The sequence below is a fragment of the Trachypithecus francoisi genome, unplaced genomic scaffold (assembly GCF_009764315.1).
Source record: "Trachypithecus francoisi isolate TF-2019V2 unplaced genomic scaffold, Tfra_2.0 Lachesis_group11, whole genome shotgun sequence".
Lineage (NCBI taxonomy): Eukaryota > Metazoa > Chordata > Mammalia > Primates > Cercopithecidae > Trachypithecus > Trachypithecus francoisi.
Genome location: NW_022681456.1, coordinates 80946703 through 80959161, shown reverse-complemented (window position 1 = coordinate 80959161; position 12459 = coordinate 80946703). Strand labels below are relative to the sequence as shown.

General features: G+C 46.9%; 1 protein-coding gene across 1 annotated transcript in view; it reads left to right on the top strand.

Moving 5' to 3' along the window:
- SP1 (Sp1 transcription factor) overlaps positions 1–12459 on the top strand; it is a 34195-nt gene that overhangs the window by 13700 nt on the left and 8036 nt on the right. The window contains exon 4 of the mRNA XM_033221909.1: positions 11640–11808. Within this exon, the coding sequence (XP_033077800.1) occupies positions 11640–11808 (169 nt within the window). The remainder of the gene's footprint in view (positions 1–11639; positions 11809–12459) is intronic.

Genomic DNA, 12459 nt, shown 5'->3' with positions numbered 1-12459 from the left:
GCTAATTTTTTTTGTATTTTTATTAGAGATGGGGTTTACCACGCTGGCCAGGCTGGTCTCGAACTCCTGACCTAAGGTGATCCGCCCACCTCAGCCTCTCAAAGTGCTGGGATTTACAGGCGTGAGCCACCATGCCTGGTCTAGAAGGAGGTTTTTTTGTTTGTTTTTGAGACAAAGCCTCTCTCTGTCTCCCAGGCTGGAGTGCAGTGGCACCATCTCAGCTCACTGCAACCTCTGCCTCCTGGGTTCAAGCGATTCTTCTGCCTCAGCCTCCTGAGTAGCCAGGATTACAGGTGCCTGCCATCATGCCCGGCTAATTTTTGTATTTTTAGTAGAGACAGGGTTTCACCGAGTTGATCAGGCAGGTCTTGAACTCCTGACCTCGTGATCCGCCCGTCTCAACCTCCCAAAGTGCTGGGATTACAGGCGTGAGCCACCGCGCCTGGCTTAGAAGGAGTTTTAAAATATAAAATACCTAGATCAAGACAAAGACTTAGACAGGTAGTGGCTCAAGTCTGTAATCTCAGCAGTTTCAGAGGTTGAGATGTGAGGACTGGTTTAGCCCAGAAGTTCAAAACCAACCTGGGCAACGTAGTGAAACCCCCATCTCTATTTAAATTTTCTTTTTTCTTTTCTTTCTTTTGAGATGGAGTCTTGCTCTTGTTGCCCAGGCGCAATCTCTGCTCACCGCAACCTCCGCCTCCTGGGGTCAAGCGATTCTCCTGCCTCCACCTCCCGAGTAGCTGGGGTTATAGGCGTGTGCCACCACGCCCGGTTAATTTTATATTTTTTTTATTTATATTTTTTATTTTTTATTATACTTTCAGTTCTAGGGTACATGTGCAAAACGTGCAGGTTTGTTACATATGTATACTTATGCCATGTTGGTGTGCTGCACCCATCAACTCGTTAGCACCCATCAATTCATCATTTATATCATGTATAACTCCCCAATGCAATCCCTCCCTCCTCCCTATATTTTTAATAGGACGGAGTATCTCCCTGTTTTTCAGGCTGGTCTCGAACTCCTGACCTCAGGTGATCTGCTAGCCTTAGCCTCCCAAAGTGATGGGATTAAAGGAGTGAGCCACCGCACCGGGACTGCATTTCCTTTTTTTTATTTTTTTTCAATTTCGAGACAGTTTTCCTCTTGTTGCCCAGGCTGGAGTGCAGTGGTGCGATCTTGGTTCACTGCAACATCCACCTTCCGGGTTCAAGCGATTCGCTTGCCTCAGCCTCCCAAATAGCTGGGATTACAGGTGCGGGCTACCACGCCCAGCTAATTTTCGTATTTTTAGTAGAGACGGGGTTTCATCATGTTGGCCAGGCTAGTCTCAAACTCCTGACCTCAGGTGATCCTCCCGCCTTGGTCTCTCAGTGCTGGGATTACAGGTGTGAGCCACCGCGCCCAGCCTTTAATTAGCCTTTGAAAGCAAGAAGGTTGAGCCAGGCATGAGCCACTGCGTCTGGCAGGAGATAAGGTCTTTCTATGTTGCTTAGAGTAGTCTTGAACTCCTGGGCTCAAGCAATCCTCCGACTCAGCCTCCCCAGTAACTGGGATTATGGGCACAAGTTTCTTTGGTTTGGTGTCATTTGAAAGAATATCTGTATTTTCTGGCCAGGCGCAGTGGTTCACGCCTGTAATCCCAGCGCTTTGGGAGGCTGAGGTGGATGAATCACTTGAGACCAGCCTGGCCAACATGGTGAAACCGTGTCTCAACTGAAAATACAAAAGTAGATGGACTTGGTGGCACGCACCTTTAATCCCAGCTGCTCCCAAGGCTGAGACAGGAGAATCGCTTGAACCTGCGAGGTGGAATTTGCAGTGAGTTGAGACAGCACCACTGTACTCCAGCCTGGGCGATAGACCAAAACTCCGTCTTGAAAAACAAAAGAATATTTGTATCTTCTGTCTTGTCACATTAAAAAACAAAAAAGAGGCCGGGCGCGGTGGCTCAAGCCTGTAATCCCAGCACTTTGGGAGGCCGAGACGGGCGGATCGCGAGGTCAGGAGATCGAGACCATCCTGGCGAACACTGTGAAACCCCGTCTCTACTAAAAAATACAAAAAACTAGCCGGGCGAGGTGGCGGGCGTCTGTAGTCCCAGCTACTCGGGAGGCTGAGGCAGGAGAATGGCGTGAACCCGGGAGGCGGAGCTTGCAGTGAGCTGAGATCCGGCCACTGCACTCCAGCCCCGGCGACAGAGCAAGACTCCGTCTCAAAAAAAAAATAAAATAAAATAAAAAACAAAAAAGAGTATCTGGTGTTATCACATTTTAAGGCTTCTTATCTAGCTTTCTTAAGTGCCTCTTAAGAAATTCAGTTATATTATGGCTCAGTTAATGTACATAGGCATTTGCTGAACACCAGTATACTTTAGTAATGTAATTACTCCCAGCAGGCTCAAGAATGAGAAAAGTGTAAAAGTAAAAATGAGTTCCAATTTTTGGTACTTCATTCTTAGACAGATTTAGCAAAATTTATTTATTTATTTATTTATTTTTTTTTTTTGAGACGGAGTCTTGCTCTGCCGCCCAGGCTGGAGTGCAGTGGCCGGGTCTCAGCTCACTGCAAGCTCCGCCTCCTGGGTTTACGCCATTCTCCTGCCTCAGCCTCCCAAGCAGCTGGGACTACAGGCGCCTGCCATGTCGCCCGGCTAGTTTTTTTTGTATTTTTTAGTAGAGACGGGGTTTCACCATGTTAGCCAGGATGGTCTCGATCTCCTGACCTCGTGATCCGCCCGTCTCGGCCTCCCAAAGTGCTGGGATTACAGGCTTGAGCCACCGCGCCCGGCCAGCAAAATTTATTGAACATTTATTATGTGCCAATGCCCTAGCTTCTTGGAGCCCTTGAAACAGGTAAGGCTGCTGCTAGGCTGGGTGCAGTGGCTCACGCCTGTAATCCCAGCACTTTGGGAGGCCGAGGCGGGCGAATCACAAGGTCAGGAGATCGAGACCATCCTAGCTAACATGGTGAAACCCTGTCTCGACTAAAACTACAAAAAAAAAAAAAAGCCAGGTGTAACTGGGCGCGGTGGCTCACATCTGTAATCCCTGCACTTTGGGAGGCCGTGGCCAGTGGATCACAAGGTCAGGAGTTCGAGACCAGCCTGGCTAACATAGTGAAACCCTGTCTCTACTAAAAATACAAAAATTAGCTGGGTGTGCTGGCTCGCACCTGTAGTCCCAGCTACTCCAGAGGCTGAGGTGGGAGAATCGCCTGAACTTGGGAAGTGGAGGTTGCAGTGAGCTGAGATCACGCCATTGCACTCCAGCCTGGGCAACAGAGTGAGACTCTGTCTCAAAAAAAAAAAAAAAAGCTGGGCGCAGTGGCTCACACCTGTAATCCCAGTACTTTGGGAGGCCGAGGCAGGCGGAACACAAGGTCAGGAGATTGAGACCATCCTGGCTAACACGGTGAAACCCCGTCTCTACTAAAAATACAAAAAATTAGCTGAGTGTGGTGGTGGGTGCCTGTAGTCCCAGCTACTCGGGAGGCTGAGGCAGGAGAACGACGTGAACCCGGGAGGCAGAGCTTGCAGTGAGCCAAGATTGTGCCACTGCACTCCAGCCTGGGTGACAGACTCTGTCTCAAAAAAAAAAAAAAAAAGCCGTGTGCTGTGGCTCACGTCTGTAATCCTAGCACTTTGGGAGGCCGAGATGGGTGGATCACAGGTCAGGAGATCGAGACCATCCTGGCCAACATGGTGAAACCCCATCTCTACTAAAAATATAAAAATTAGCCAGGCGTGGTGGTGTGCGCCGGTAATCCCAGCTACTCAGGACGAGGCAAGAGAATTGCTTGAACCTGGGAGACAGAGCTGGCAGTGAGCCGAGATCATGCCACTGCACTCCAGCTTGGGTGACAGAGCGAGACTCTGTCTCAAAAAAACAAAAACAAAAACAGATAAGGTTGCTGCCTTCTTCGTGTGCTCCTCTGCTCCAGTTGCTTTTATGCTATAGCTTTACTTAGTGCACTTCAGAGGAGACCAGTTTTCACTCACCTATTCCTGAGAGTTGCAGACAAATATATGAAATAATAGGGCCATAAATATTTTGATTTATAGTATAGTCTTGTGGGTACTGTGTTAGGTGTTATTAGATTATTTATTAAAATACTTTTTTTTTTTAAGAGTGTGTACATGGCTTACTGCAGCCTCAAACTCCTGGGCTCAAGTGATCCTCCAACCTTAGTCTCCCAAAGTGTTGGGATTACAGGTGTGAGCCACCACACCCAGCCTCTCCTGTTTTCTTGAGAGTTGTTCTGTTTTCTATAAATTAAAAAAAACATTTTTTTCCCTAACTTTCTAGACCCCTTTTTGTTTTTTGTTTTGAGAGGGAGTCTTGCTCTGTCGCCCAAGTTAGAGTGCAATGGTGCAATCTCGGCTCACTGCAACCTCCACTTCCTGAGTTCAAGCAATTCTCCTGCCTCAGCTTCCCAAGTAACTGAGAGTACAGGCGCCTGCCACCACGCCCAGCTAATTTTTGTATTTTAGTAGAGACGGGATTTCACCTTTTTGGCCAGGAAGATCTCAAACTCCTGACCTCAAGTGATCCACTCGCCTCAGCCTCCCAAAATGCTGAGATTACAAATGTGAGCCACTGTGCCTGGCCTTAGACCCTGGTTTTATTAAAAGCACTGTTTTACTTTTCTTACTCTCAGCTAATTCCTGTCACCCATCTCATCCTCCTCTCAAAAACCCCAACACTTCAAAAATGTTTATGAGGTAATTCAAGACATCTAAGCAATATATACGATAATATAGTAATTTTTTTTTTTCTTTGTTTGAGATGGAGTCTCGCTCTCTTACCCAGGCTGGAATGCAGTGGTGCAATCTTGGTTCACTGCAACCTCCACCTCCTGGGTTCAAGCGACTCTTCTTTTTTTTTTTTTTTTTTTTTTTAATTTTTGAGATGGAGTCTTACTCTTCTCCCAGGCTGGAGTGCAGTGGCATGTGGCGGCGTGATCTCGGCTCACTGCAACCTCTGCCTCCTGAATAGCTGGGATTACAGGTGCCTGCCACCATGCGCAGGTAATTTTTATATTTTCAGTAGAGACGGGGTTTCACCATGTTGGCCCGACTGGTCTCAAACCCCTGACCTCAAGTGATCGTCCGCCTCGGCCTCCCAAAGTGCTGGAATTACAGGCGTGAGCCACTGCACCCGACCATAGATAATCTTTTACCTGTATCCAAGTTCATGAAACAATACGTTACAAATACTAGTAAAGCCCATAAAAGCACCCTTTGTTAACACTTTTTAACATTGCTACTGAACCTTTGGTTTTATCAGACAATGATATGGTTGTGTGTGTAGATGAACTTCCTTACTTTAATCTTCTAGTTTAAAATGAAAGTAGAAAATTAAACTATTTTGGTCTGAACTGACTGTTAATTTAGTGGAATTTCCTGACTTCTGCTTATAGAAGTAGGATGATTATAACTACTGAATTTATTGTGATGTAGATTTATAGATATACAAATACATATGAACAAATTATCTAAGTTCGTGTGTATTAACTATTCTTTGTACCTCTTGAACCACTTTAGATATGTCAGTGTTTTAGATCTTAACTGCCTGTAGGGCAGGAACCACCTCTTTTTTTGTTTTTGTTTTTTGTTTTGAGACAGAGTCTTCCTCTGTCTCCCAGGCTAGAGTGCAGTGGCATGATCTTGGCTCATTGCAACCTCTGCCTCCCAAGTTCAAGCGATTCTCCTGCCTCAGCCTCCTGAGGAGCTGGGATTACAGATGTGCACCACCACACTGGGCTAATTTTTTTTTTTTTTTTTTGAGATGGAGTCTCCCTCTGTCGCCCAGGCTGGAGTGCAGTGGCATGATCTCGGCTCATTGCGAGCTCTGCTTCCCGGGTTCTTGCCATTCTCCTGCCTCAGCCTCCCAAGGAGCTGGGACTACAGGCACTGCCACCACGCCCGGCTAATTTTTTTTTTATATATATCTTTAGTAGAGACAGGGTTTCACTGTGTTAGCTAGGTTGGTCTCGATTTCCTGACCTCGTGATCCACCCGCCTCGGCCTCCCAAAGTGCTGGGATTACAGACATGGGCCACTGCGCCCGGACTTTTTATTTTTATTTTATTGAGACGGAGTCTCGCTCTGTCTCCCAGGCTGGAGTGCAGTGGCACAATCTCAGTTCACTGCAAGCTCCGCCTCCCAGGTTCACGCCATTCTCCTGCCTCAGCCTCCTGAGTAGCTGGTACTACAGGTGCCTGCCACCATGCTTGCTTGGCTAATTTTTGTATTTTTAGTAGAGACAGGGTTTCACCATGTTGGCCAGGCTGGTCTCGAGTCCCTGACCTCAGATAATCCCGCCTGCCTCAGGCTCCCAAAGTGCTGGGGTTACAGGCATGAGCCACCTTGCCTGGGTGAGTCTATATCTTGATCTTAAACATATTGGTTGCCAGATTTTGTTACTATCCTTGGCAGTCTTACTATTTTACTTATGTCCTAGAAATACTAAGTTCTTCTGGCCTGGCATGGTGGCACGCACCTGTAATCCCAGCACCTTGGGAGGCCGAGGTCGGGAGTTCGAGACCAGCCCGACCAACATGGCGAAACCCTGTGTCTACTAAAAGTATAAAAATTAGCCAGGCATGGTGGCAGGCGCCTGTAATCCCAGCTATTCAGGAGACTGAGGCAGGAGAATCACTTGAACCCAGGAGGTGGAGGTTGCATTGAGCCAAGATTGCGCCATTGCATTCCAGCCTAGGCAACAAGAGCAAGACTCCATCTCATAAAAATAAATAAATAAAAGCACTGAATGCTCTTATCTATTTCATGCACACAACAAATAATGATACTGGCAAGACATATTGAGATGTCAAGAAAATTTTGCACAGTCAAGAAAATTTTGATATGTTCATCATAATCATTACTTATTTTAAGAAAACATGATTTTGGGCAGTGCTCAGTGTTGATTAAATAAAATATTGGTATATATCTTATTTCATGATTACTTACTATGGTTTTGCCACTCCTTAAGATATTTTCCTAATATTGTTAGCTACAATGTGCAATCTTGGCTTCCTGCAACGTCCATCTGCTGAGTTCAAGCAGTTCTCCTGCCTCAGCCTCCCAAGTAGCTAGGATTACAGGCACCCACCACCACACCCAGCTAATTTTTGTATTTTTAGCAAAGATGGAGTTTCATCATATTGGCCAGGCTGCTCTGGAACTCCTGGCCTCAAGTGATCTGCCTACCTCAGCCTTGCAAAGTGTTGGGATTATAGGTGTGAGCCTACTTCATTAGTTTTTCACAGTAATTTTATGAAGTTGATAATTCATCGCAGTTTTACTGATGGAGAAACTGACAACCAGAAAAGTTTTTGCTGATTGTCAGAAACTTAATTAAATGGTTGTGAAAGGACTCATATCTAATTTTCTCTTACTCCAAAACCTGGTCTTTTTTTTTTTTTTGAGACGGAGTCTCTCTCTGTTGCCCAGGCTGGAGTGCAGTGGCCGGATCTCAGCTCACTGCAAGCTCCGCCTCTCGGGTTCCTGCCATTCTCCTGCCTCAGCCTCCTGTGTAGCTGGGACTACAGGCGCCCGCCACCTCACCCAGCTAGTTTTTTTTTGTATTTTTAGTAGAGACGGGGTTTCACCGTGTTAGCCAGGATGGTCTCGATCTCCTGACCTCGTGATCCACCCGTCTCGGCCTCCCAAAGTGCTGGGATTACAGGCTTGAGCCACTGCGCCCGGCCTTAAAACCTGTTCTTAACCTTGTACTCCAGTACATCTTCCTAGTTTAGCTCTGCCAATATCATGAAAATCTCAGACATTCTGATTAAAATTATTTTAGTGCCATAGGCTGTACCTTAAAAGTGATTGAATGAGAAGGAGGCAGGGCAAGGTGGCTCATGCTGGTAATCCCAGCACTTTGGGAGGCCAAGGAGGGCAGATCACCTAAGGTCAGGAGTTTGAGACCAGCCTGGCCAAACTGGTGAAACCCCGTCTCTACTAAGAGTGAAAAATTAACCGAGCATAGTGGCGCACGCCTGTAGCCTGTAGTCCCAGTTACTTAGAAAGCTGTGGCAGGAGAGTTGCTGGAACCCGGGAGGCAGGGGTTGCAGTGAGTCGAGATCACGCCACTGCACTCCAGCCTGGGGGACAGAGAGAGACTCCGTCTCAAAAAAAAAAAAAAGAAACACACAGAAATTAGCCAGGCATGGTGGCAGTAGCCTCTACCTGTAATCACAGCTACCCGGGAGGCGGAGGTTGCAGTGAGCCAAGATTCTGCTACTGCACTCCCACTCCGTCTTAAGAAAGAAAAAAAGAGAAGAAAAGCACAAGGAGAGGTTTATTAGGCATAGTAACTCAAAATTCTATCGAAGAGCTGAAGAGACTAGAAATTAGGTACAGAAGTAAAATGAAGAACCTGGATTTCTAGATGTTAAGTTTGTCCTACCTCATTTAGTTGGTTTCTTTCCTTATAAAATAGATAAAACAAAGCAGGCAAAGTTAACACCTTGCGTTTATAGAAATCTCTTTTGGTTTTTTGTTTTTTTGAGATGGGCTCTTACTCTGTCACCCAGGCTGGAATGCAGTTGTACAATCACGGCTCACTGCTGCCTCCACCCCTCGGGCTCAAGTGATTATCCTGCTTCATCCTCCCAAGTAGTTGGGACTCCAGGAACACGCCACCATGCCCAGCTAATTTCTTTTTCTTTCTTTCTTTTTTTTTTTTTAGAGATGCGGTCTTACTATGTTGCCCAGACGAATCTCAAACTCCTAGGCTCAAGCAGTCCTCCTGCCTTGGCCTCCCAAGGTGCTGGGATTATAGGAGTGAGCCACCGTGCCTGCCCAGACACCTTAAATATATGGATAGAGTTGCTAACTTATTTACAGGGTGCCATTACAGACTAATACTTATTTATAGTAAATGCTTTGAAAATTTGAGAAAGGCTAGGCAGCAGTAGCTAATGCCTGTAATCACAACAGAACATTTTGGGGGGCTGAGGTGGGAGGATCACTTGAGCCCAGGAGCTCAAGATCAGCCTGACAACATGGCAAGACCCAGTCTCCTTAAAAAAAGGGAAGAAATGGCCGGGCGCGGTTGCTCACGCCTGTAATCCCAGCACTTTTGGAGGCCGAGGTGGGCGGATCACGAGGTCAGGAGATTGAGACCATCCTGGCTAACATGGTGAAAATGTCAGATGTGACCGAGTCGTGATGACAGAGTCTAAAACATTTTAGCATACACTGTTTATTTATTTTTATTTTTTTTGAGACGGAGTCTCGCTCTGTTGCCCAGGCTGGAGTTCAGTGGCGCGATCTCGGCTCACTGCAAGCTCCACCTCCCAGGTTCACGCCATTCTCCTGCCTCAGCCTCCCGAGTAGCTGGGACTACAGGCGCCCGCCACCACGCCCGGCTAAGTTTTTGTATTTTTAGTAGAGACGGGATTTCACTGTGTTAGCCAGGATGGTCTCGATCTCCTGACCTCGTGATCCGCCCGCCTCGGCCTCCCAAAGTGCTGGGATTACAGGCATGAGCCACTGGGCCCGGCTTCACTGTTTATTTATTTATTTATTTTGAGTTGGAATCTTGTTCTGTTGACCAGGCTGGAGTACAGTGATGTGACCATAGCTCACTGCAGCCTTAAACACCTTGGCTCAAGCAATCCTCCTCCCACCTTAGCCTCCTGTGTAGCTGGGACCATAGGCGTATGGCACCATGCCCAGCTAATTATTATTATTTGGCAACGAAGTCTTGCTCTATCGACCAGGCTGGAGTGCAGTGGCAGTCTTGGCTCACTGCAACCTCCGCCTCCCAAGTTCAAGCAGTTCTCCTGTTTCAGCCTCCCGAGTAGCTAGGATTACAGGTGTGCTCCACCATACCCAGCTGATTTTTTGTTTTGTTTTGTTTTTGTATTTTTAGTAGAGATGGGGGTTTTACCATGTTGGCCAGGCTGGTATTGAACTCCTGACCTCAAGTGATCCAACCACCTTGGCCTCCCAAAGTGCTGGGATTATAGACGTGAGCTACCTATTATTACAGGCGTGAGCAGCCTATTATTTATTTTATAGACAGTGTCTCTGTGTTGCCCAGACTGGTCTGGAATTTCTAATCTCAAGCGATTCTCCTGCCTCAGCCTCCCAAAGTGCTGAGGTTACAGGCAGAACCACATGTAAGTATGTGGACATTGCTGGTTCAAAGTAGATGTACATTTAAATATTTTTGGCCAGGCGCAGTGGCTCAAGCCTGTAATCCCAGCACTTTGGGAGGCCGAGACGGGCGGATCACGAGGTCAGGAGATCAAGACCATCCTGGCTAACACGGTGAAACCCCGTCTCTACTAAAAATACAAAAAACTAGCCGGGCGAGGTGGCGGGCGCCTGTAGTCCCAGCTACTCGGGAGGCTGAGGCAGGAGAATGGCGTGAACCCGGGAGGCGGAGCTTACAGTGAGCTGGGATCCAGCCACTGCACTCCAGCCTGGGCGACAGAGCAAGACTCCATCTCAAAAGAAAAAAAAAAAAAAAATATATATATATATATATATATTTTCAAACTAGCCTTCAAAAAGGTTGTACTAATTTATCACTATCTGTGCATGAAAATGTCTGTTTCCTGCCGGGCGTGGTGGCTCATGCCTGTAATCCCAGCACTTTGGGAGGCTGAGGCAGGTGGATCACCTAAGGTCAGGAGTTTGAGAACAGCCTGACCAACATGGTGAAACCCCGTCTCTACTAAAAATACAAAAATATTAGCCAGTCATGGTGGCATATGCCTGTAGTCCCAGCTGCTTGGGAGGCTGAGGCAGGAGAATCACTTGAACCCAGGAGATGGAGGTTGCGTTTAGCCCAGATTGCACCACTGCACTCCAGAGCCAGGGAAGCTCTGTCTCAAAAAAAGAAAAGAAAGAAAAGAGAGGGAGAGAGGGAAGGAGGGAGGGAGGGAAGGAAGAGAGAGGGAGCGTCTGTTTCCCTGTACCCTTACCAATGCTGTATATTATTAGAGTTTCAACTTTTGGTAATCTGATAGGTGAAAAATTACAAATGCGTTATAAGTGGAGTTGCATTTTAAAAACTATGACTGAAATTTGATCGGATTTTTACATATTTATTGGCTCTTGGTATTTTCTTTCTCTCTTTCTTTCCTTCCTTTCCTTCTTTCCTTCTTTTCTTTCTTTCTTTCTTTTTTTTTTTGGACAGAGTCTTGCTCTGTCGCCCAGGCTGGAGTACAGTGGTGCAACCTCCACCTCTCAGGTTCAAGCGATTCTCCTGCCTCAGCCTCCTGAGGAGCTGGGATTACAGGCATTCGTACCATGCCCAGCTAATTTTGTATTTTTAGTAGAGACGGGATTTCTCCATGTTGGTCAGGCTGGTCCTGAACTCCTGACCTTAGGTGATCTGCCCACCTCGGCCTCCCAAAGTGATGGAATTACAGGCGTGAGCCACTGTGCCCAGTCACTCTTTGTATTTTCAATGATGATTCTTGAGATTTCAGTGAGTCTTCAGGTGTCAATGAATGGAATGGCTGAACATAAAAAGGCTTCAAAACTTGTGATACTGTGGACGTAGGATGTCAGTTCAAAAGAAATGATGCCGCGACTGTAGGGTATCACTGAGATGCCAGTGATAACCTGCCTGTGTCATATGTTGACTCTTTTCTCTCTTAATTATAGGTGATCATGGAGCTCAGCTTGGTCTCCATGGGGCTGGTGGTGATGGAATACATGATGACACAGCAGGTGGAGAGGAAGGAGAAAACAGCCCAGATGCCCAACCCCAAGCCGGTCGGAGGACCCGGCGGGAAGCATGCACCTGCCCGTACTGTAAAGACAGTGAAGGAAGGTGAGTTGACCCAGCAAGTTTCTTACAAATATGAAGAAAAATTAATAGGATTTGGAGGAAGGAGGAAGAAGGTTTTTTTTTTCTTTTTTTTTGAGACTGGGTCTTACTCTGTCTCCCAGACTGGAGTGCAGTGGCGCCATCTTGGCTCACTGCAACCTCCGCCTCCCAGGTTCAAGCAATTCCCCCTGCTTCAGCCTCCCAAGTAACTGGGATTACAAGCATGTAATCCACACCTGGCTAATTTTGTATTTTTAGTAGAGATGGGGTTTCACCGGGTTGGTCATTGAACTCCTGACCTCAGGTGATCTGCCCACCTTGGGCTCCCAAAGTGCTGGGATTACAAGCATGACCCACCGTGCCCAGCCTTGGGTTTTTTTTTTGTTTGTTTTTTGTTTTTTGGGTTTTTTTTGAGACAGAGTCTTGCTCTGTGGCCAGGCTGGAGTGCAGTGGTGTGCGATCTCAGTTCACTGCAACCTCTGCCTCCCGGGTTCAAGTGATTCTCCTGCCTCAGCCTCCTGAGTAGCTAGGACTACAGGCATGCACCACCATGTCCAGCTAATTTTTGTGTTTTTAGTAGAAATGGGGTTTCACCATGTTGGCCAGGATGGTCTCAATCTCTTGACCTTGTGATCCACCCTCCTTGGCCTCCCA